Below are 26,324 nucleotides of genomic sequence, written 5' to 3' on the forward strand. Positions count from 1 at the left end.
ACAGAGGTCAGCTGAACACAGGGAAACCTGAGCAGCAACACTCAGAAGTGTGGTCGGCAGCAGGATGAACACTCATTTTTTGTCTCACAGTGATTTACAGAACAAATTAACAAACAAGGATAACATCTTGTCATCACTCTCCCCTTTAAGTTCATTCATTACTGCCAGCACCGAAAGATGAATGAACCTGAAGTCAAACGGGAATCATCTTCATCCTTAGCAGGTTGCTAGAGCTCAACCATTTTTACCTATGCAGCAAGGTAAAAGACTCTGCTCATGATGCATCAAGAAGTACAGATTCCTGTTTCCTCATCCTCAACTATGCTGGATATTGCAGGATGAAAATCATAGTAACTGCAAAATAAGTGCAGAGGACTGAACATGTGACACCAAGTAAGAAGGTGCCATTTTAACAAAGATAAGGCAGACTGCCAAACAGTTATTTCGTGTCATATCAATGTCCATATTTTCTTGTGTTTTCAGTTTTGGAGAAAACTAAGACTTGGTTCCTCAGCTGTTTGGTCACTGCTGTGAGCCACAAGTGTTAAGGGAAATGTTTTATTTAATGTCAGTGAGTGGGATAACAGCTAAATGTCAAGTGGTATCAGCTTGATACCAGTCCACCAAGGCCACAATCCAGTCCCAAAGGTAAATAATACAGAAGCGAAAAGAGAGAAAACAGGAGTAATGTTTGCAAGTTTCATGATTCATTGAATCCACAAACTCCTAATGCCCTCAACCTGTATTAGTTCAGGCTGCAAATCTGCCAGGTCCCATGAGCTACATACGTAGGACTCTTGTCAGTACTTGCATGGAACATCTCTAAAGGAGAAAGAGAAATCTAGGTGATTCTGGATTTGCCCAGATCCTGGACTAGAGCTGCAAGCTCTGGGCCATGCATTAGCAATACAACACAAACATTAGGGATAACTCCAGGGCAGCAGGTACTGTCCTTCAAAGTCTACATAAAACCAGTAGCCTGAACACTTACTGTGCAAGAGATGCCATGCCCTTCACATGCCCTCAAATTAACTTTTAAATCACTCACATTAATCTTATGTACATATTTATGATAGTATGAACACTGGGGAAAAACACAGCCCTTTTGTATTTGTAGATAGCCTTGTCTAATAGAGCCCTGGTCTGCAGCTAGAGTCCTATGGTGGTACTGAGGCACCAGTAAAGGAGAATTTGAAAGCTACTACTTAGCACATCTGTAGCATGGCCAAGTGCTGGATGGAGTTCATCTCTCCACTTTGTCATTTCTATCTCCTGTTATTCTGTTAATTCTGTTAATCTGTTATTCTGTTAATCTGTTGTTATCAGTTACAAAAACATTCAGCCTTCTCTTGTGGGAGAAACACAAAAAAGGAACGCATAATGGACAAACACAAGGTATATATATCTTCTATAAAAGAAACTATAGAACAGGTTATAAAAAAGAGGACAGAATTCACTTAAACGGAAGATTCCACATTTTTTAGCATGTAAACTCTGTTTCAATATTGCACACCAGTTACAGCTGATAAGCACAGCTGAGAAATGCAGAACAGGCAGCAGCCTATTTAATACCGAGCCAGTGGACCCTTTTCCCTACTAGAGTAGTTTTAATGGCCAAACTATAACTAGTAGGAATGAACTTCCTGGCTTCTGGTTATCTGCTTTTCTGTTGCTGAAAGTTTCAGCTCAAACCTATCAATCATTCAGAAAAAAAGTAGTACTAGCTGTATTAAATCTAACATTTCCTAAGCTTTGAATGCTTGACTTTCTGTCTTTAGTGTTCCTCTTCATGCAGATTTTTATTCTGTGCCATTATGTACTGTCATAGTGCTAAATTTTGATTGACTGGAATTATCTTAATGCTAGGTGCCAATGTCAATGTACAGAAGGACTCTGACAAGTAACCCTAAAAACCTACAAAAGGCTGTCTGGGTGTGTAAGAGCACAGGAAAAACAGCCCTATGAAGTAATGCAAGTTGTTAGCTAAGCTTCCCCGCCTTTGCCCACTAAACTAGTTTATTCCTCAAGCATAACTAAAAAATAAGTTTTGATATTTCAGCTTTTATATGGTGAACAGATGTAATTACTGCACAGAGTTACAACACAGAACACAATTACTAATTGTGTTTTCTGGTCTGTCATTTCAAAGATGGCTCTTAAGCTCTGCAAAAATGTTGAATTACAGTTTTCAAAGTGGTGCAGCCTAATTGTACAAAATTTCCTCAATTTCTAGGAAATTGAGGTTCATCATCTTTATCAGATGCCAGACCAAACAGCAGGACTTCACGAATCTTACTAGATAATTTCCTGTTCCTTTTTTTTTTCTTTTCTGGTTTCATGTAATACAAACCAGTGTTTTTTCTTGTTAAATAAAGGCCTCTGTATTCTAGCAAAAATGTCTGTTTTGCTAGGTACTGCTTAAACATTTGGCTACGTTATATAAATACTTGATTTTTGTATGCAGTTGATCTGTCTGGTTAAATTTGAAATTTTTCTTACATATATATATTGGAAGTTTATAGTCATGCATGTTCTTCACTGCAACTTCTATAGTCCTTCAAGTTCTTTTAGGTATATTCATATTTGATCCCTTTTACTGCTTTAAGATTTCTCTACATAATGCTTCAAATAGTAGGTAAATTTAACCAAAAGGTAATCAAGTAGACCAATGATAAGTTTTCAGTTTGGTTTTTGGTGTTTTTTGTTTTTTTTTTTTATCACAGAGAATGTATAACCTAGTCACTTCCAATCACATAACACCTCTGTGGAAACTCCAGTTGCTGCCTAGATGGGAAAGTAATGGTAAAAAAATATCCAAAGGCATTGTTAGCAGCTTCTAATGAAGGATAGGGGAAGCCAGTGTCATGTGACTAGCCAGTTCTCTCTGCATCAGCAGTTCTGTTACTGCGCACGCACAAGGTCAAAGGACAGATGGATTTTCAAAAGTGCCTAAGGCAGTCAGGAACTGAAATATCAGTGATTTCACTGGGAATTAGTATGTACTACACTTAAGCCTTGATGTCTACCAATAGTTCCAGGAGCCTTTAATATCCTGTTAAATCTGGTTACAAATTACCTACCTGTCATTGCCACAGCCACAAGCTGGCATTCCAATGTCCACCAATATTCCTGTCACTCAAACAACTCACATCAGTCTGAGCCTGTTTAAGCACCTTTTCCCATGACCTGAAACTTTCTTCTGAAACCCCCATTGTAGGAGAAGAGTTGTGAAAGGAAGGGGCGATGTATCCTGCAGAGTGTTCTGGCAAACACCTCACAAAAATGAAGTAATTTTGCAGGCTCTGGAGAAAGAAACTTTAATTTCCAAACTGTGACAGAGGATAAACAAGAAAATGAGGCTTCCTCCTTCTATTTTCATTGCTCATTTCCTCCATTTGTCCAAACCACTGTTATCTTCAAATTCTCCTTAATCCCTTTTGATCATCTTTCGGGCCACCAAATAGCTCTTGAAAGATTAGCAGTCACATCAATAGTTGGCAGTGAAGTCGGTGCCTTACTTTGTAACCTGAAATGCATCCTCATCAGGAAGTGCTAAAGGGAAAAGCTTCTTATGTCACCTTTTCCCAGTAAATCCATGCACAGCATCATATTATGTCTTCTCACATACTGTGACTGCTACACAACAAAAAGTAAGGAGCCTGTGGTTTAGAAACTGCAGCCAATCTGGGTGTGTAACTGACTTTAGAATAAAAGGAGAGTAGGAACCAAAATTTCTTTGCAGATCTTTACATTTGTTACTTAATTGGTACTGATAGTCTATCTCTACAATGCCAGCCATTTTTTAAGGAACTGCATAAATGGTAATAATAATAATAATAATGTTTTTTTTTTTTCAAAAAGCCTTACTTTACCTAAAATTACTCATCTGAAGAAGATTTTGTTTAACAAACAGCAACGCAGAGAATTTCTTGCTACTAATAACAGCAACCTCAGTAGAGTTCATTCTCTCAAGCTTGAGGCAATCTGATTTTGAATGTCAACCACACACTTTTTAATAAATGATCTTTGTTAGCAAGCAAAACTAAGCTTTTTTTAATAATCTGATTCACTTATGTCTGCATTAATTTCATTTTGGACACAAATCATGGATAATTTGGGACTAAGGTTAATTTTGGTAGGATTGCTCTGGGTGAAGCTCTTCCCACCTGTGTTTTTGTTTCTTTATCATGACAAAAATGATTATTTAACATTTACATTGCAGCAACAACATGGGCTTCTCTTAAGAATCAGGTTCTATTTTAGATGATGTATGCAAATACACGTAAATTTGAATTCCATATCTTATATTCCCGTCAATACCTACTGTCTGGCTTATCTACAATCCAGGCCTTGTAATCAACACATTAGCATGTGCTAAATAGCTCTACAACTTACAGAATGGTCTCTTCTATTTTATTCAAACAGACAAGGTGTAAAGTTGCTCAGTGAATTTTTAAAAAGCATTAATAGAAAAGCCATCCAGATTTAAGGTATATCAAGCCTATGGTGTAAGCTAGTCCCTGGGAAAATACTACATTGTAACTGAGTCCATAATTAACACAGCTAGTTCAGTACTACACAAAATTACTCATATACTTGGTAAAAAAAATTAAATCAAACACAAAATTTAGGAAGAACAAGTATTTCAGGCTGCTTAAAGAGCTTTAAGTTGTCCCCTGTACCTATCACCATGATACCGTCCCTGACTGGTCACTGATTATTATTTTTTCCAGAGGGCTCCAGCATTATTCAGTACAGAAGGCAGATAATACTCACTTAGTAAAACACTGCTCACTATCGTAATTTACACTCATGCTTCAATATGTGGACACCATTTTATATTTAATGTGTATTTCAACTTTCTATAAAGACTGCATTTTCTCATTGGATTTTCTATAGTGCTCATTACTACAGTAGATGATTGCTTCATAAATCTACCTATCTTTGCAATACCTCCATGAGGTGAGTATCTGGCATCATCTCCATTCTACAGATTGGTTGTTAAGGCTGAAAGATGTGAAGGTTAAAAGCACACATACATTGTTAGTGCTCAATCTGAGATGCCTACAGGCTTTTGTTGTTGTTGTTTTGTTTGTTTGGTTGGTTTTTTTGTTGTTGTTTTGCAGGACAGCATTAGATACATTCAGAGAGAGTGATCACTTATTCCAGTTGCAGCTGTGAATGTTCGGTATCTCCACAAACTGGACCTCTGGGTTTCCAGTTAGGTACCCAGAAAATTAGGATCATACTAATGACTGCTCTGTGAAGAAAAGGCTTATGAAACTTGGCAAGCATCATGCAGGAATGTGGTTCCAGAGGCAGCGTTAGAATCCAGTTCTCCAGGGGAGCATTCTCCTGCCTTCGCTGCGAGATTGTTCATCAAACTGCAACTCCTTTCTTCACTTCTAACAATTTCTAACTTGTACAATAAAAATTGCAGACAGTATTCTACTTACACTACATCATTCTGATTCAGCCTGACCCACTCTTCAGTGGCTCCCCAATCTCCTTTAAAAGAGTGCCCTGCATTTCAAAATCTGAATCTCTGTGCTGAATGTCTCTCTTCTTCTTCACCTTTCATTCTCACAATTTCCACTCAGCAGACTTGTTTTCCCATTTTACTTTTTTTACCTTTTCTAATATATTTGTTGCTCTAGCTACTGCCTTCTTCCCACTGTGTCTCCCCCCTCGCGCCCCCCCCCAATAATAATCATATATAAACTTTTTCAATATTGTCTGGGCAGGAGCAGAAAACCATTGTGGGCATACCACGATGAAATGCAGTGATCCCAGCTATGGCCAAGATATACAATTACTGCAGAAGTCCCACCTGGCCTCTCAGCCCCAGTTTGGCATTTACTCAGCCCTTCTGGTTTAGGGGACTGTAAGTTCTTCTAAAGTAAGTTGTGCTGATGAGCTAGGGTGACAGCTGTGGCAAGATGCTTTGTCTATGAGCTGAGACCTGCCTGCTCATCATAAGCTGCAAAGATCCCTGTACTAACAGTAATTTCCACACTGTGCTGGAATACCTGTGTAACTCTATTACAAAGGCTTACAAGTGTGTATGTCACGATGCCCAGATTTTAGTTCTGGAGTTATCTCAGTCAGTCCTTGCTTGGGGATCCTTGCATTGTGCTCCCCTCTGTACCGAAGTAATGCTCCCAGTATTCCTAACCTAACACTTTTTTACCTCTAAGGATGAGAAAATATACTACAGTTTATGTAATAGTTGGAAAATATAAAGTTGTATATACGCAAAAGCAAGGTTTGAATGGATGTGATGGATGCATGCTTTCACAGCAACTGGATGCCCCTCTGAGCTGCTCAATGACCTCTGCCCTTTCCGGGCTCCCATTGCTACCACTAGCTGAATCTACCCACTCATGGCAATTTTCCAAAAGTGCTGTTATAGATACTGTGGTCCAAACCAGGAGCTGTTTTGCTGTCACCAGAGTTGAGCACGGACATGCTGGAGGCCCTAGATAACATTCTGCCCCTGATAACTGAAGTCAGTGACGTCTCCTCACCTCTGGAGCTCACTTGCTTTTTAGGTATCGATCAACCTGGCTAGAGAAAACTCCTAACTAGGACTCCATAAAATAACTCCAAAACCCAAAAGGTATGATTTGGAATGGGCTAGATTCTGCCAAAACTAAACTGCAAAAATTAAACTTGAACAAAATGTCTTTAAAGACTACAATGAGGCTTTCATTTCTTCTTGTGATTTACACATACCACAGATGAAAATATAATATCTAGTTGTATAACTATTTTTCATAAATTGTCCTGTAATATACTGTAGTTTTCCTGAAAAAAAACCCTGATACATATCCAAAGAAATGCTGTATAAACATCTTCTTGTTTGAAGTTCTGAGTAAACAGTTGTATATCTATTTTAATAGTAATCTTATTTTAGATTTTTAAAAAATCTAATAATTATATTAATCTATATATTAGTAGATTCCATATAATCTCAGTGTATATAGGGGACATAGAAGTTACAGAAAAAGATTATTGAGTGAATGCTGCTTATTAAATTATCATCTGTGACTCTTAGAGAAGCCACAAGAAGAGATCAAAGTCAATGCTATTTCCCTCATGCATTTCCCTCAGTGTGAAAGAAAACAGTCAACTTCATATGGTACAGAGACCATTCGTGGATATTCATCCAGTGCTTCAAGCAATGAAAACTGTAAGTGGTCCTAATTCTGCCATTATTGTAATTATTATTACAATACTTTCCTTTTATCGTTACCATTTTGTCACAGAACCAAACCTACTTCCCTCCTGCCATACTGCTCTAGTGCCTATGTTTGAGTCAGAGTCTTCTGACTTTATATTCTTCACTCTCTATATAGTTCTAGCTCTGAAGTTTGGCACCATGTCTGATTCCTCTGTCTCTAATAGTGACTTCTCTATCTCTGTGGTGTTCTATAGTTCACCCCATATTATAGCTAACAGCATACTAACCTAACAATGTCAAAGCTTAGGGTGGCAATGTCTGTGGCAATGTTTGATTTCCCATATCCTAAACTATCGTTTTTGCAGGGCCTGGAAAATTTCCTTTATTGCTCTAATTTTTCTATTTTTCATATTTGCAGATGACACCAAACCGGGAGGAGTGGCTGATATGCCACAAGATCATGCTGCCATCCAGAGGGACCTTGACAAGCTGGAGAAATGGGCTCACAGAAATATGAAGTTCAACAGGGAAAAGTGTAAAGCCTTGCACCTTGGGAAAAACAACCCCATGCAACAGTATATGCTGGGAGCCACCCAGCTGAGGAGCAGCTTGTCAGAAAAGGCCCTGGGGGTCCTAGTGGATGCCAAGTTGAACCTAAGCAAGCAATGTGCCCTTGTGGCCAAGAAAGCTAATTGTATCCTGGGCTGCCTTAGGCAAAGTATCGCCAGCAGGTTGAGGGAGGTGATCCTTGCCCTCTGCTCAGCACTGATGAGGCCACACCTGGAGTCCTGTGTCCAGTTCTGGGCTTCCCAGTACAAGAGAGATATGGAATTACTGGAGAGAGTCCACCAAAGGGCCACTAAGATGATGAAGGGACTGGAGCATCTCTCCTGTGAAGAGAAGCTGAGAAAGCTGGGACTGTTCAGCCTGGAGAAGAGAAGGCACAAGGGGGATCTCATCAATGTCTATAAATACCTGAAGGGAGGGTGCAAAGGGGGACCCTTTTCAGTGGTGCCCAGTGACAGGACCAGAGGCAATGGGCACAAACTGAAACACAGGAGGTTCCCTCTGAACATCAGGAAACAGTTCTTTACTATGAGGGTGACCAAGCACTGGCACAGGTTGCCCAGGGAAGCGGTAGAGTCTCCATCCTTGAAGATAGTCAGAAGCTGTCTAGACATGGTCCTGGGCAACTGTCTCTAGGTGGCCCTGCTTTAGCAGGGGGTTTGGACTAGATAAACTCTGAGGTCCCTTCCAACCTCAACTATTCTGTGATTCTTCCTACTCTTTTTTTAAATCCCTGACATATCATTAGAGTTCTGTAGCTCTGTATTCATTAATAGCTGTATGAATTTCTCAATTAACACAAAATGGTTTATGAGTCAGTATTGATTCAATTACCAACAGGTTGCTGTAATGGGAAAAGTGTTCATAAAAGTATGGCTGCAACTGGTCACTGAACATTGCATACCATGTAAAATATGCTGCTGCCTGTCATGCCAAAAGAGATACCAACAGTTAAAGCTTACAAATGAATCATTCTAAGAGCACAGAGAGGGTCTCACACAAAATGATGATGAGCTTTACGCAGTAGGTTCATCGCTAGAGTGTTTATGGGGAATATCAGAGATGCAGGTTTAATTCTCTTTTCTGCCTGAAGGGATTTAAACCCACATCAATTACCTCACAGCAGACTGCCCCTGTTACCAGCTGTAAAATACTCTGGGCTAGGACTTCCTCAGTCCCTCTGTTAAAATTGTTCCACCTGGGATGAATCAATAACTATTTATTAGAGAAGAAACTAGAACAAGTTCTCACTGCCTCATCCCAAACGGGCTATAGGTTTATATTCTCAACCAACAGGCCAATGAATATTTAATTATCTCATGCAAAGTGCAAGAGCCTCCTCTGAAATACAGAGCCTCATTCTATAATACAATTTAAGTCTAGTCCTTAACACGTTTTTCTCATGAAAGATAGATAATGAGGGTTGGAGTCACTAGATGAGGGATTTCAACTCGTATCTCTCACATTTTATAGGCAAAAGCAGCAATAGTACTCCAAAAAGGAGAAATTCAGGGGAAAAAAAGTTCCAGAGATAAATACTGTATTGTAATATAACTGAATATGATGGAGACAAAGTTGCATGGGCAGCCAAAATGCTGGCCTTTCCTATTAGGACCTGACTTTGCAATTTTAGAATTCTTTTCTATAGCTCAGTTGACTTGAAAACATAAATATACTCCTTATATTTGGCAGTCACAAATACCATGAATAAAATGGAAATGAAGAGATGGGTAGATACTTTGCAGGAGGGATCACAAATACAGTATTTTTGCCTTTGTTCTTCGGTAAGAAAGGAAATACATAAACAGAAGACATTCAAAATAATGGCAGTGTTGTAAAAGTTAATAGATTCTGGTCATTCTCACTCTGCCTTCTTGTAAACCACTCACCATTGCTTATAATCAGCATCACAGTTGCAGTAGTACTTGGGATCAGTACAGTTGCGCTCAATGCCGCAGGCACATTTTTGAATGCCAGGTCCTGATCCACCCCAATAGTAGTGCTTCTCATTGGCTTTTCCAACCCACCAGGTATATGGATTCCCTTCTGCAAGGAATGAAAATGCAAGGTTATGATGCATCAAAGAGGTAGAGCTCCATAATGCATTAATTGGGCTCAGATGTTTAATATGCAGATGTTAACAACACATAACTGGACAGCCATCCCGCATTTCTGGCAAACAAATGCATTCATTATTATTGAGCAGTTCAAAGGACCTTGCCAGGTAAACAAAACACTTTTTTTTTTTTTTTCTCTATTCATGCAATTTGTAATGATTGAAATTAATTAAATATTTTTTATCTTGTATGCTCTTTGCTTAGCTTTTTAACTGTTCTCAGTTTATATAATGAAAATACATGGACAGGTTCCGTAATTTTTTCCAATTAATTTCAAATTCATATAGTAAGCTATCAGATAGATTATTCAATATTTGACCACAGATGCTGCACAGAAAGATGGATTCATTTTCTCCTTTTTTTTTTTTTTTTTTTAAATAACAGCTTCTAATTGGAAATTAATCTGTCTTCACTGGAAAACAAACATGTTCGTCATGCTCTCTCCAGCTGGTACAAAGCAAAGCATAAAGAGACATTATCAAACTCCAAAAGAATCTTAACCATTTTTAAAAAATGGTTTGGTGGGGGTTTTTTGTATTTCATACTTGTGCAAAGGTGATCTGAACTTTGATATAATCATATTTCTTGGCATTGTGTCTGTAACTTGACATTTTCATATACTGCTCTAAGTTTATTTCTAATGCTTTTAGACTAACTAAGCCTCGTATGTGTAAATAAATAAATAAATAAAGACCCTCTCTAATTTGAAAAATTGCCCTTACTGAAAAGTTTCTTTTTATTCTTCCAGTTCAGTAAGACACTTAAATATGAGCTTAACTTCAAGCCCATGTGAATAACTCAATCAGTCTCAATGTACTTTCTCAGTGATTTTTCACATTTAGAAAACATGACTGAACTCAGCCTATAAACATATTTCTTTAAAATGTCTTTTTCCCCTCATCTAATCTGCCACTGGTATTTTCTCATCAAATCAAACAAAGCTATTTGCATGGAATTCACTTATTACTAAATTTTACAAGTAAAATCCTACATAACAGATATTCTACTTTTCATAATTTTCTGGTTGTGCATCTCACTTATACATCTCAAAAAACTACATCCATAATCCTAAAAATAGTAATTTCACAATAAGATTTGATCATCTAGACCATAAATCTATTTATCCCAGGCATATGTTGAAAGTAATTCACACAGAACTCTAAAGAAAATTAAATTCCAGAGACGGAGAGAGCAACCAAGTATCTGCACACATGTTAAAAAACCACCAAAACCCCAAAAGACACAGCTCTCTGACAACACTTGCTTTGTTCATTGCTTTTGAACTGTTAAACATCATATAAAATAACACTATTGAAAATACAATGTGAAGAATTCATGGCAGCTGAAGGTTTTTATTAGATGTTACTATGCTGCACAGTATGACCATTCAGCTCTAGTGCTAATGCAAAGGGTATGGTAATAGTGTGACCCGATTCTAGACTCTAAATTGGTCATTTTAGCTTCTGTGACTCGATTATCATGGAACTAAGTGCTGCGAGTTAAAAGAGTGTGCCATGTGAATGCTGCAGCAGCATTTCCAACCTGCAATACAATCTATCAGATATTAGAGTACATAGCCCTGGCTTTCAAAAGATTAATAAGCATGTAAGGATAAATGTTATCTTTCCACAGTGAATGACAGAATCACTTTTATTGATACAGGATCCAACTACAACTTTAATGATATTTGAAGCTCCTATTTTATTTTTTTTCTTTTGTCTTTGAAGTTAGTTTTTTATGCTGTAGTAGAAATGCTGTAGTTTTGACTGTTAGTCAAAATTCTCTTTGTTTACACCCTTCCTGTCAAGTGAAGGATTGCACGATTCAGTCAGCAAGCACTTCATTGGGAAGCAAAACTGTTAATTAAGGCACCAGAAGAAAATAAATTACGTAGAACCATCAAAAAGAGAATTAGAAATTCAGAAACAGGTAGAAATGATGAAGAATATGGAAGTGATAGCAGAATTACAGACTACAGTGATGGGTGTCACAGGCCCCTATGACAGACACAAACAAGGCATGTTTTAACTCATTTAAATGACAAATGGCATATGGTTTTAAATCCAGAATGTATTCTAGTGTAGACAGAGCTGTTTTTCACATCTGTTCTTTTCAGTGTGCACTAGCTAGAGATCTGGCCCTGTTTGGATGCATGCTGCTTCATTCTGAAGAAAAGACCTACCCACAGGCTTAGGAACACAAATGAATTTAGGAAGATACTAACATGCATGATTAAATTGCCAGAAAGGTCACGAAGGGAACATATGATTTTAGGGGGTTTGCATTCAGCACATATTCTGCCAGCCATCCCCACAACAAATAATTCCAGCACTGCCCTCGTGGACACCACCGACAGCCTGGAATGGCCCAGCATATTGTGCTAGGGCTTGCAACAGAGGGGTTCTTAGTAGACAGCTCTCATTAGCTGTCTACCATGCAGTGGGGCAGACTTAGGACATAACCCCATGCACTGGAATAGGATGAGCCTCACACCAGATCATCCTGCACCACAGTGGCCATACAAGAGGTTCTGGAGCTCCTTGATAGTCTGTGGTTAATAAAACAAAAAGGTGGGGAGACACAGTTGTGTCCCATTTTGTCTAGAGTTCGTAAGCTCCATAACAGCAATGCTATGCAGATAGATTGCAGACACCAATATGACTGGGCATAACAAATAGTAAAACCCTGCAGTGGAGAGACTAAAAGAACAATAGAAAAGAAAGGCTAGAAGGGAGAAGGATGTATCACGCAGGTAAAAAAATATTTAGAAATAGGATCACTTCCCCTCTCACACTTCACCCTCTTTTATACCTCTGTAGTGTCCTTTTGAGGAAGTGAATCCTCCTGCTTCAGAGTCCTTTGCCCTTTTTTTTTTTTTTCCTGCTTTGGAAGCTGTTGGAAAGGGCTGATCTAAGTAGAAGTAGTGGTGCACTCCAACATGAAGACTGATCATTAATGGATGTAATTATATTTTATCATACATGATTATTTTGCCAAAATAGCAATACTATTGGTCTTATGGCATTCAAAGTATATAAATTCAGTTTAAGGACAAAAAGCAGTGGAGGGAAGAAGTTATATATATCAGTTGTCAAGGGTATTGCGATGACAAGTAATACCAGAAGGTATTTCTTCTGTTTGTGAAGTTAACTTTTCTTACCATAGGAACAAATTTTGAGTCATGGGATAGCTTTTTTGTTGCTGTCATTTATTGACTGCTTTTTTCCCCCAGACTTTTGTGGACAAATAGCATCACGAGAAGAAGGAGCAGGAGAGATACTCTCTGCCTGCCTTGGGATTTTGATTAGAATCAAGTCTTGATGCAGAACTGCTCTTTGGGCACAAAACAGCTCTCCTTCGAGAGCTGCTGTAGGAAGTGTTTAAGTTTATGTGTACTGAGTTATGACCAGGATGCCTTTCCATTTCCCTTTTTTTAAGAGAAGCCACTTGCAAGGTGTTGTGTGCTTAATACTCAGTCACTTAGCAGAAAAGTAATGATGGTATCAGAGTAAGATGTGGATACCAAGAAAATAGACAAAGATATCCAGCTTTTAGGACGTCCATTAAACTTACTGACAAAGTTAATAGCTGTGGTGTGAGAACAGCCTTCTAAGGGCAAATGGCTGATCTTATTTTAATGGGGCATGTGGACATAGGAGTATGGCTGGAACATCAGATTCAAACTGTATTTTTAGTGATTCAGATCTCTCTCTCTTTCTCACACACAAAAAACCCCTTTAACAGTTACATGCAATACAGTTAACAGTGGTTGCAATGGCTTTGCAGTGCTGGACTTTGGTTAAAATTAATGCAAAATATGAGTTCTTATTTAAATCCATGTGCAATGTTAGCCCAGGTTTGCAGTTACTAAATCAAAGTATGTAAAGAATCTGATAATCAGTGTTTTCTATCAAGAAGTGCTCCCCCTCTACAGAATATTCAGAAAAAAGTAAAGGATGAAGGGAACTTCTTTGTATTCTCACAGATGTTTGAGTGTCATAAAAAAGTGATTCCTTTTCCATCTCATAAATGTATCTTTGTGTGAACCATTTCATTTAATATAAAAACATACCCAACCAAAGTTAATGTAGTATGAACTGAACTTTTAACAGTCAATAATATATTTATTTCTAACATAGCTGAACAGTCTCAAAATGTAGACATTTGAAAGTACACTTTATATTCTACTGAGCATTTAATAAAACCAATTGGTTTTATTATTTTTAAATGCAACTGATTAATTACAATGGCGTTACTTTCAACATTTTAGTGCTGTTATTTCAAAGCTGTTCAGTACCAGTAACTGAAGCCGCAATACCAAAAGAACTCAGATTAGGGAACTGAATAAAGTGGACAGATGCTCCATGGCACTCTGCATTCAGTAGGCTCCATTCAAAATACAGCCCTCAGAGGGCTGATGACTGTATTTTTTATTTGTAAACTACCTGGAGAAGCTAAATGCTTCTCTTTCATTTATCATCTCCTCCCTGTAGCAAATTTTCCTCCAGTCTCTTCATTGTTCCTTCATTAAAAGACAGCACTTCTTGCAACAAGGATCTGCAAAGCCTGGCTGGCTCCCATGGCTATCAAAGGAAGACTGGAAGTGTGTTGCTTCTGCTGAAAGGGAGGAGGCTGTTGTCCACTCCAGCAATTACTCTTATGCACCTTTTCCAACTTCTGGAAACAAAGGAGCAAATGTGGTGACTATCCAAGGCTCTTCCCTTGGTTCTCTGTCCCAGCTCTTTCCCATTCCTAACACTTTATTTTGGGAAGAATAGCAAGAGAAATTATTATTGGCAGCACTGCTAAGAACATGGCCTGTCTCACCCAGAGTTCTGTGCCTGACAGGGCCAATGGGAGGCAATATTTAGAGAAAAGATCTGAGTTTGGCTATTACTTGTAGTTGATTACCTTTGCACTCCCTCAGCATCCATCACTGCGATAAGGATGCTAGAGGGTATATTTCTGCCTATTCCTGTTAGTGTCTGTTTATAGATCCACTGCCCATGAATTTGCCTAATTCCTTTCTGAACCTGTATATTTTATCTGCATCTTCAGCCTCTTGTGGTGAATCAAAGCAATCTACGACTTGCTCTGGATAAGGATTATCCTGCTTCTGCCTGTCAGGAAATTCTCCTGACCTCTATCTGGTCCTTTAAAATTAAAGGGAATGGTTTGTACAGAAAGACTAGCAACACTTTCAAACTGAAACTCAGAACCTCTGAAAACCAAGACCGGTGAAAATTGCTCATTGGGGACCCTGCCTAACTTTAAGGACTACATTTAGCTGTTCCCCTGCAAGAAATGAGGTGTTAATTTACTGGACTGGATAGCTTTGAATTGAACTTTTTTTTCTGTTCCAAATGGGACCATTCCAGTTATCCATTAATATTACAAATTTCCTAATGAATACTAAGGGATGTCAGCAACAATCACACTATGTGTATAATTGTTATTATTTTCAGAAAAGATTCTTTTGTTCACTTCTCCAATTCTTTGTTAATGGAATAGATTAAACAGCACAGGTTGTATTAACTGCCCAGTTCTTGTTATTGGCAGAATAGGCCCAAAGATAGCTTTCAAAAATGTATTACAATTTTGGAAACCTAAATTAATCATAGGTAGAAATGAAAGCTATTTCCCAGGGATAATATAAGATGATGAAATTAAAGACAAAACTTCAAAAAAAGTCAGTCTGCACATGTGGAAAGGCAGGTATAATTCTTCTGGTTTTGAATGAAGTATATTCTTTACATGTGCATGTTGCATTAAGCTACACTATAACATACGGTACCTTTAGCCTCACACAGGGGTAACATGATTTTAGGTCATGGTTCATTAGAGCCTGTGCAGGAATTCTATCTGATATTGCATTGAAGAAACAGTCACTGAAAGAATAATTTTGTCACTGTTTGAAAAGTTCAGCATGCTAATATGGCTGCACACTTCATGGCTTTCACCTTGCTTCTTATTGCCATCTTTTTTCCTTACACCATCAGCAGTATCTATTCCACTCAGGTCAAATCATTTTTATGAACATTGTGAGCCATTTATCTCAGCTTTTGAAGACTTAGTATTTGGAAAAAATAAGGAAATGTGGTTTGATGTCACTCATGCAGTAAGTACATCCACATGTTCCAATTTAGGATTATTAAAGTCAAGGGTGTCAAAGCTGGGCAGACTTTGCTGACCTAGTTTATTTTGTGCTGATTTGATTTTTCTCATCTTTATTGTTATGTATATACCTAGGACGAATATGAAGCTGATTCGCAGGTTTGCTGCCCCTGCCTCATGTCTTGGAAGTGCTCGCCTAGACTGAACGTGCAGCTGCTGAGGAGTTTCATGGCAACAGCAGAAACTCCTAACTGAAGATGCTCAGGGCAGATTCTGCTCCTGCTTGTACTCCAGGCAGACTGTGAGCAAGCTGTGTCAGTTTAAGTGATCACCCAGAAGTCCGATTTATTTGAAACTGAGAACAGAGCTGAGGGAAGAGACTGGCTGGCAGGTCACATTTCCAAATTTCAATGAAAATACCTGTGCAGAAAGTGACTCAAGTGAACCTTCTAAGATAAAATGACAATTCATATATATCTATATGTGATAGTACTGAGATTGTTTTTCTTTTAATTAGTATTTTCTCGATTTTCCATTTTTTTTCAGTAATACTTCTTGCCCTCTATTGCATTGTACAATATATACACATGAATTTAATATGACATTTTTAATTGAAGTAAATTCTTATGTTGTTATTGTCATTTTGTTAACTGATAAATCATTTTTCTTTGCAACCAACTAGGAAAGGTATAAGGAGTGCTTAGTATGTACAAAAAGAGGTTGCATCAGTGGTCATCATTCTACTAATGACTAAGAGTTGGATTAGTTAAACCCTCACAGCAACACAAATGGGGCATTTGAGCACATTGGAAACTTGCGGCAGAAAACAGAGATTCAAAACCAAACCAACAAAAGGAAAACAATGGAAAAGAACCCTTGGTCACTTCAGAAAACTAGGACTACCTAATGTATAGCTGCTTGTGAGTTTAATGGAAGTATGACCTGAAACTTTTAGTTATTTATGATAACTTTCATTCTGTAGGTACTTGTGTCTGTTTTAGTTCTTTTTTCATGGTGCTAGTATCCAATAAATTCTTTTTTTTTTTTTTTTTTCTTTTTACTTTTACTATGACTAGCCTGGAACATTCATTTTCTTTATAAGCTCACTGAGGCGGTTGGTCTGTTTGACAGTACTATTTATTTGCAAAAGCTGTGTAAACTGTGTGAAAATTTAAGATTTAAAGTCTGCTCAGAAACAGAACCCTGAAATATGTGATTTCTCAGCCTGCTTGTTAATATAAGAATTGATATGATTTGGTGTCTAAATTCATGGCCAAGGCATTTTAATGCAACAACATTTAGAAGGAGGTAGTTTTTTTTTCCTTTTCAAGATATTCAGAATTATGTCATTCTTCAAAAATAATCTATAAATGAAAAATATTGTTAAGATTTTAATAGAAAATGAAGATAAATATTGGAAAATACTTGTGAAAAGCATACAAAATATTGCTGATGATTTTACCTTGAAATATTCAAAAGAACATTTTCAATTAAGTAGGGGGGTTTTGAGAACTATTGACCAGCTGTATTTGCAACATACAATGGGGCCTACGTTTTTTTGTCCCAAATGTCAATCAAGTCTCAATCTCAACAAAAAATAATAATAATACTAAAATAAATATAGCAAAATCTCAATACCACACCCTATTCACTGTTTTCTTAAGAGCACCTAGGAATTAATTGCTGTCCTTTTCCTCCACAGCCCTAAAGCAGTGCATTTTGCAATGGAGGCAAGGCATCTCCATAACCCAAACTAGAAGAACTTCCATGTTATCAGGAACTAGAATCAGACATTTAGATGCCCAGCCAGGAGCCCTGGCTCTCCCACATATTGTGGAAGAGAAGACTCCTGCGATCAGTCCTCACCATACTTCTTAGGATTCAGTTATGTTTTGGTACATAGACAGGCCTAACTGAAAAGAGCCTAAATTTTCTCATCTATGTCCAGTAAAGACAGAGAAGAAGGGAATCTATTCAAGTGCTTGAGAAACAAAATTACTGCCTGCTTACTGGCACTCATGCCTCACGCTGGTGGCCACTGCCATGCTCTTCTGTGCATGAAAGCATTCTCATGTGCCTGTATATTTGCCTACTAATTTTTCAGAGAACATATTTCATATATGTATATATCAATTTCAAAATATAAAGCAGCAATTACAGAATCTTATCCTAGATACTAGACATTTGTTTAAAGCATCTTTTCAGTAAGGCAACAGGGGTACTCCTTGTTATCAAGTAGTAGTCTGTATTTTTGTTCTAGTATCACAACTGCTTCTTAAAATTTCATTGCCTGGATCCACAAAAATGTAGGCAAAGATGACTTTTCTTTCAGAATTAGCAATCTATAAAAAAGATCAGGAGGGAGAACTGTCATATCAGTATCCAATGGCAACTTAGGAAAAGCTGTCTGACAGCTTTATTTTGCCATTGGAGAGATTAACTCTTTGCCCCAGCTTATGAAAACCTAGTCCAGTACAAATGATTTTTTCCCTTGTCAAGACTCGTATTCCAAGCTGTAGCACTACTAACCAAGCCTGACTTGTTATTTTTCTTGGAATCAAGTCTCAGCGGTGAGATTTAGCTGGGGAAAGCAGCTGTCAAATGTCCTTGTATGCTACTATTTGCTGGGTTTTAAAGTTAATTCATTATAAAATCACCACAGTCCCTACTACCCTTAACAACACAGGGTGCCAGACTTGCCGGTGTTGCAATTAATTGTGTACTGTAAATTCACCGGGTCATTTAAGGCCAAAGAACAGTGTCTTTGCTTAAGGTAATGCTAAGGGGAAAAGGAAAAGTAAGTACTTTTAAACAATAAAATGTCACTCAAGGGATAAAAAGAACATTTACATCCATAAGTATCTTACAAAAAGAGTTCACTACAATTTTTACCATGTGTGCTGAAACAATGGGCTTATGGTGTTTGTTCTGGGAGGAGGACATACAGGATGTCTAAATCACAGTTAGAAAGTGTAATTGCAGTATGAATAGGCTTTTCACAGCTAGCACTACCCCAGAAAGTTCAACGGCCAGCAACAGCAAAGCTGGGAAAGTCTTGATACAAGCTTACAACTCACCTGAAGTTTGCCCAGCCAGGTCATGATAAAATGCACATTTCCATGTCATGGTCTTGGAAAGAACATACTAACAATAAATCAAAGGATTCCATGATTTTGCTAAAGGGGGGAATGTCTTCTTGTGATCAGTTGATAAACTTTTCTCTACCCAACCTTGATGGACAGGTAAACAGCATACACACATACATGTACCCATTACCACTGACACTTTGCAGGTTAATGCAGCTAAAGTCCGTCATTTATTTAACTTCTTAAAAAGGACATTAAAAATATATTTCAACAGTAAGAGAATGCATTTTGAAGTTTTCTGTAGCCACAGTCTCATTTTACAGCAGAGATCCATTGGGAAGATTTCAGAAATTGTGGTTATTAGCACTGCAATGACTACTCTTATAGGTAGTATGATTTATAGGGGACTGTAAAATCAAACTCAAATTATTATATCAGACAGTGTAAAACGAGGGTCATTTAAGCTGGCATGCAATACATTATGTGGCAACAGGGCAAATGCAAAAATAAGCTCTGTAAAAAGTTCAGTCAATGATACTGGTATCACAGAATCGCATGCTGTGATGACTTTTTTAATGAATTCCCTTGCTGTTAATATATAATGAAGATAATAAAAACATTCCTTAAATAAATTTTAAATACCAAAAAATTCTTGGGATCTTGTTTTGCACACTCACATAGGAGTGCCTTTAACCTATACAGAGAAGAAAATAGATAACATTCTTATGTGTATTTACATTATTCAGCATAGGGTGTCTTTCTGATCCATTTGATCTGATTTGCAGTAGTAACAGCCTACATAGAACTAAATATGACAGCTCCTTAAGAGTTGATGCCATTATTTTGCTAACAAATGAACTAAAACTAACAAGATCCCAAGGTAAATTAAGCTACACTCTAGTGAGCAGAACTGATGAAAGCTTTTCCTGCAAGCAGTCTTTCCTCAGAGGTCCCATACTTCTCTCAAGCATTTCTCCTTTCCAACTGTTGCTCCCTGCCCCCAAGCACAACCAGCAGTAGTTTAAGTTGAAAGAAAAAAGCTATTATAAGAGCCAGAAGGACTTCAGGCTTCTCTCCACCCATGAGAACTTAATATCTGGCACTTCATATGGAAGATGGACCGTGGCACAATTGGAAATTGGTTTCGAGGAGCACAAGGGTTTTCTTTTGTTGATGAGACTGCTGCAGCAGCTGCTGCTGCTGTTGATTTTCTTTCCCCACAAACCCTTGAGGAACCTCAAAACATTCAGCTTTACTTTTTCCTTTCCATTTTGCCTCCACTGCTGTATTGAGAGCCATGAATTTGTGATAATAACACTGATATTCCTATATCAGAGCATGCTGTCTCAGAAAATTTGTCTCTTTTTTTTTTTCAATTACACAGTGTGCATGCACAATTTTGAAGCCACAACTAGCACTAACATATGAATACGGACATTAGCCTGTTTGCATGGTAGTCACACTGCTCCCAAACTGCTCACCATTCCAAATCTGGAAGGTATCTGATCCTTTGGAAATAAAAATGATACAAAACGTGTATTACCATGACTTGTAATGTGCTGTGTTCCATACAATAGCAATGGATTTCAAATGAGGAAAAAATGACTCGATGAGCCTCAGCACTGAGGCTTACTACAGCAGGCTGACTATCGAGTATATTCAAATTGAAATAAAGGAAGCTACACTACACAAAAACCATCACTCTGGGACCAATAAAGATTAAAGCCGGAGGTCCAAAACCAAGCCATCTGTTAAGCAAGGGTGATTTGAGACAGAAATGGAATGTGTAAAAGAATAACACTCCCAAATAAGCCCTCCCATCAGAATGCATTTTCATTCTTTTCACATTTCTACAGTCCAAACCCTTTCATTTCGCAAGGCTTTTGCTGTTTGAGATTAACCTGTAAATTATTACAGACTATTATATCCTCTTATTAAAAATCAGAGAAATACATGAATAACCTTTTAAAGGGTGTACTTACTACACACAGATTTTAGAATTTGTATGAGGCATCAGTAATGATGATGTTGCCACAACGAAGTCTAAACATACAAATTTCATTGTGAAAGGGGACAAGCAGGAAAGTGGGGTAATTGACTTCAGATGTGTGATGTGTTGTCTTCAGCTTAATCTGGAGAAAACCGTCTTTGCGTCCAATGTTGGGATACGAAACAAAAATAATCAGAGCCCTTTTTTAGCTGATCATTTGTCAGACTTGATGATGGGCTTGTGTTTTGCTATTTAGATGATTTTTCTTCTAGGTCAGTTTGGGTCTCATGGCTACTGTGAGAACCATGTCTCTATTGATTTTTGGGAAACAGACACACATATTGATCAGGACTGACAACTGGAAAGGTTAGGTGATGTGGTTTACATTGTCAAGCTACCACCTCCTACAGTGTGAGCTCAGGGCACTCTTTTTCCTCACTGAAACTTGTTTCATCAGTCCATTCAAGTGCATTAATTCTCACACATGGGTTTCAGATTTCTCTATGGGAAAACAGAAATTGGCTAATGATGCACTTTATTGAATACCTAATAAGATATTATGATAATCTCTTATTCTATGAGTTGAAATGGCATTTCTTAACTATCATTATATACTCACAGGGCAGAGGAATTACACTGATGAAGTGTATGGAGTACTAGTTGCAGTATTAACAGTAGAAACAGACCTCCAATTTCACTGGCTGCTGCAAAACTCGATTTCAAAATCCTACATTACTGCACTGACACAAAGAATGATTTCCACTGCTTTGTGTGGTAGAGTTTAAGTCCCACACTCTAGAGACATAATGACATATTGGGGAAGATAACAACATCAACAGTTTTTCCCTTCGTCAATTCTTTGGATGCCTTTTGCTCTGGCATGCAGTTTTCTTTTGTCAGGACCAGGAGTTTACCTCCCTGCCTGTAGGGCCAGCTTGCTAATACAGCTCTTTGAGAAGCCTCAGATGACTGAAGCTTCTCAAGAAAAAGCTGCAGGAATCTTCAGCAGAGACTCCCTCCCAAACACCCCTGCCAGGAATTGTCACTGGGGGGCACCCCCCTTTCCTTGGGAGCTCCTTTGAGGATGATGCTTCCTAGCGTGTTCCCACCTGAGCAGCACTGCAGCTGCATTGCAGCCATGGACCTCTCTGATTTGGACCCAGGCCCAATGGACTGCCTTCCCGGCCTGACCTTGGACCTGCCTTGTTACTATGGACTTGCCTAGTGATTGCTGGTCTTTGTCTGAACCTGGCAGTTGTCTCTGGACCTGATCCTGACCATGACTTGATATGGAAACGCCTTCTTCAAGTACCGATATTAATGAGAACAAATTTGATAACCCTTGACTCACACAATATAGAAGTAATTTACACTAGGAGAAGTGTTTTGAATGTTTGGAACTAGGTGCAGCAAATACTTTTTCTCCAATTAATGAATCTCTTTTATGGACAAAGTCTATAATCTGGGCATACTCTGTACTTATTATTTTTACATTGTCCTCTACATCAAATATATCTTTTCTTAATCTACCTTCCAAGATAACTGTGGTCAGTTCTCTTTAGAGCTGCTATTATCTTCTGAACAATGAGTACACATGTGTTTACAGCAAACAGATATCAACAAACACAGCGTTTTAATGCATTTTCTAATTTAGCTTGGAAAAAGAAGAATAAAAGATTAAGTGAAGTTTCAATTAAGAGATTCACACCATGCAAAACTGATATGGGCACTCACTAAATGAATATAAAATCAATAGATGAATCTCAAAATAGAATTGTAAAGAGAAAACCATCATTGATCAAGCTGTAAACAACACGAAGTAAGAAAAAATGTCAAATATCAGAGGAGAAATTACTAATACAGACAGACCAAGATGGATCACTTCATAAGCTCAGCATTAAGCAAACTATGTGGACAAAGGAAAGGTCAAATACTTGGAAACAAAGATTCAAACCATACTCTTAAGGTGGGGACAGCAGGCCTGTCCATGAAAGCAACGGTTCTGAACAGGTTTTTAACACAAACTCCTCTGTGGAACTGAGAGAGTCTAAACATCCCGCAGATTATTCACAGATAATCCATTCTTTGGTAACACAAACACATGAACCAATCCACTCCACCCAAAACAGACAGCAACACACCTGAAACAGGTATTGTGTAATGTATTTTTAAATGTATTTGGCCTGTTATGTGACTGTCAGTGAAACAGCATGCCCATGACTTCTTGCCACAATGAAAGTTGAAACATGGAGGGACATTCAAAATACTGGACTGAAAAAGTTGTTTTAGAATGAGCATTTTGAAGGGCCTGAATCTTTAGTTTATCATACAGAGCCCTTCTCAACTTGTGAGTCAAAAGCATTTCACAAGTGGGCTGTCCTGCCGAGTCCTAGGTATCACGAGGGCTCTCCCACAGTGATCAGACTTCACAAGGCCCAGAGCACTGCCAGCTCTAGAAGTGATGTTTGGTATAAGAGTTTGAAAACCCTAGAGTAAAATGGTAAAAAGCAAACTTGGTTACACTCACTAAATGCCTAGAGGGAAAGCAGAAATTTCAGAAGTTACGAAATTTCTCACTGTAGCAGGCAAAGCATAAAATCAACCCACCAGTAGAAGATAAAGCCAGGCATTTTTAAGCTAGAAATAAAGTTCAGTGAAGTTCATTAACTTTTGGCACAATTTGCTGACAGTAATGTTAGATTCTTTACCACTAAAAATTAGTGGAAAATGAGATATTTTCTAAAACATATGCTCTATATAAACAGAAAATGTTATGCATGTTCTAAATACGAGGTCAGATTAAATGATTCTAAAAATCCCTTCTGGCTTTATAATCTACTTTGCAAATAAAACAAAAGATATTGGCTACCCTTGAAAACTACTTGGAAGCTTTAGCGCTGCATAACATGACTGATTTTCCACTTGTACTTGCTATTTAATTTATAAGATGGATACTCCATCATTTCTCTGCAAACAGCACTGGATTCTTGTTTGCTTTTGGAAGTGGATCTTAGGGCTGCTATTTTCATGCAGTGCCACGTTACCAGAGTTTGGCCTCTGAGAGGCTCCTTTTCTTCTCATGTTTCTCTGACATAATTTTATCACTGTCCAGTGAACATACATGCTCCAACAACACATGGCACTGCCAAGCCATGCAGCTGCACAAAGACCTCTCCTCAGCCTGCTTAGGTTGCATCTACCCATCCATTCCCGGTCAAAATTTGCTTCCTCCATTAGTCCCAAAGAAACAGAATAATTTAGAGTAGAAGGGCCATCTGGAGGTCATTTACTCCAAACAGCTGCTCAAAGCAGTGCTAATTTCAAACTTAGATCAGAACACTCATAGACTTGAAAAATCTCCAGAGACTGGGATTCCGCAGCCCTTCCAGGCAGCTTGCTGCAATGGCTAACTACTCTCACAGTGAAGTATTTTTTCCTTACAGTCAGCTGGAATTCCCTCTGCTGTAATTTATGCCCATTGCCTCCTAGACTTCCACTGCCCACCTTCGAAAAGTCTGTCCCTGCCTGCTCTAAACCCACCCCTTATGTAATGGAAGACAGCACCTTAGCTTTCTCTTCTTCAGCCTGAACAAGCCCAACTTTTTCTACTTGTACATTATCTGCTCCACTCTCCAAACCATTTCATGGCCCTACCATTAGGCTTGCTCCAGTTTGTAAATGACTTCTTGTGCTGAGGAGCCCCAAACTGGATTGTTAAACTACATAAGGATGCTGCCAGGCCACCTGTCCAGCATGTAAAGCTTCCCCTGAGTGACAGCCATACTCTCTAGCATATTGACCACTCTGGTATTACCTGTGAAATAGCTGAGAGTCCATTCTGTCCCACTGTTTTTAACATAAACAGTAATTAGTATTAGCTCTGATACCAATCCCTGAGGAGCATGACTGACCACCAGTGGACTCTGAACCACTGGCTGTCATTCTTTGAGCTTGGCTATCCAGCCAGTTTTCCATTCATCTCGTAGACCAAAAGGCAAGAAAGACTGGTATGAGATTACTCTCCTTTTTCGGTTTCAGATATTTACAACCGATCTGACAGATTCTTTGGTGTTTGAAGAGTCCTAGGTTTTCACATGCAACCTTTTCTCCCATTCTACTTTTCCTGTGACTATTGTCATGTTCTGTTTGGCAGCATTAATCCTATAAATCCAATTAGATTAGAATGTATATGTAACTCTCTAAGTTATGTTGAGTGCCTTTTCCCAGTATGTTTTTCCTACAAGGGAATGACTTAACTAAGATTTTTGTGTGACTCGTTGTTATCAAGGTTTTGAAGTTTTTCCATTAATATGAACTCAGATAGACCTACTGGTGTCTAGCTTTTAACTTTCCATCTGCACTAGAAGTGTGAGAAAAGTCCACTAAAATAAGTTTTAAAAGCCCTTGCAGGATATACAGTAACTGAGGGGTTTTTTAGGTATTTGTGCTATACAACTAAAGACATTTAGCATTCACTTAAACTTGTAATCTATTTCACCTTGATATTAATGGAAATATTTTTAGAAATATGCTCAGTTTGTGCTAAATAATACAAAGACTTGCTATTTCTCTGCCTGGGTCACATAAGATGATCTCTGAATTAGATGCACTTGCACTTGTATCCACAGAATTGCTGTTTAACCTATAGTTAGGCTCCAACATATCCCATTCCACCACCAAACAAGGATGCAATTTGAGAGAAGTTTTTATATTTTGGACTGACTGTGCACAACCCACTGCTAGTTTGTAGATAGTGATCGACCTTTAGAGAGAAACTGGAAAAAAAAAATAATATTGATGGCCAGAAAGAAACACTAAAACCAACTGTATAGTGTGGACTTACTGGGTGAGGTCCAAAAGGATCTGCAAGCTGTGAGCCTGTTAATGAGTAACTTATGAAATTGATTGCATGTTCTGTTATCAAATGTATACTTTATTTATGACTTACTGTGTTCCCCTGTGTCTTATCAGCAGTGACCATGCCCCCAGCTGCTGTCACTTTTTCATGTCTTAAACTCTGCCAGTCTCTGGAAAAATAGAGGTATTGTACAATCTGACCTAACAGAACTGGCTGCTGTGAGTCTGCTTTATTGATGGATGATCTGAACAAACTACTACCAGGGAAATCCTGGCTTCAGACTGGACATATTTATTTCAGAAAGAGAAACAGACTGGAGGATGGGCATGCAGTGAAGCAGTAAAAAGTAGTTTTGCATCATAATGCAGAATTTTTCAGTTATTCCCAAGAAAAAAAAACATTCCTCCAT

The 26,324-nt window shown here is 38.2% G+C and overlaps 1 protein-coding gene across 5 annotated transcripts in view; it reads right to left on the reverse strand.

The window, feature by feature from the left end:
- Positions 1-26,324, reverse strand: part of CNTNAP2 (contactin associated protein 2) — a 1,219,341-nt gene that overhangs the window by 221,719 nt on the left and 971,298 nt on the right. For all 5 annotated transcript variants that reach the window (XM_030007829.1, XM_030007830.1, XM_030007834.1 and 2 more), the window contains one exon: positions 9,640-9,796. In XM_030007829.1, coding sequence (XP_029863689.1) covers positions 9,640-9,796 — 157 coding nt within the window. The remainder of the gene's footprint in view (positions 1-9,639; positions 9,797-26,324) is intronic.

The sequence above is a fragment of the Aquila chrysaetos genome, chromosome 3, assembly GCF_900496995.4.
Source record: "Aquila chrysaetos chrysaetos chromosome 3, bAquChr1.4, whole genome shotgun sequence".
In the NCBI taxonomy this organism is placed as follows: domain Eukaryota; kingdom Metazoa; phylum Chordata; class Aves; order Accipitriformes; family Accipitridae; genus Aquila; species Aquila chrysaetos.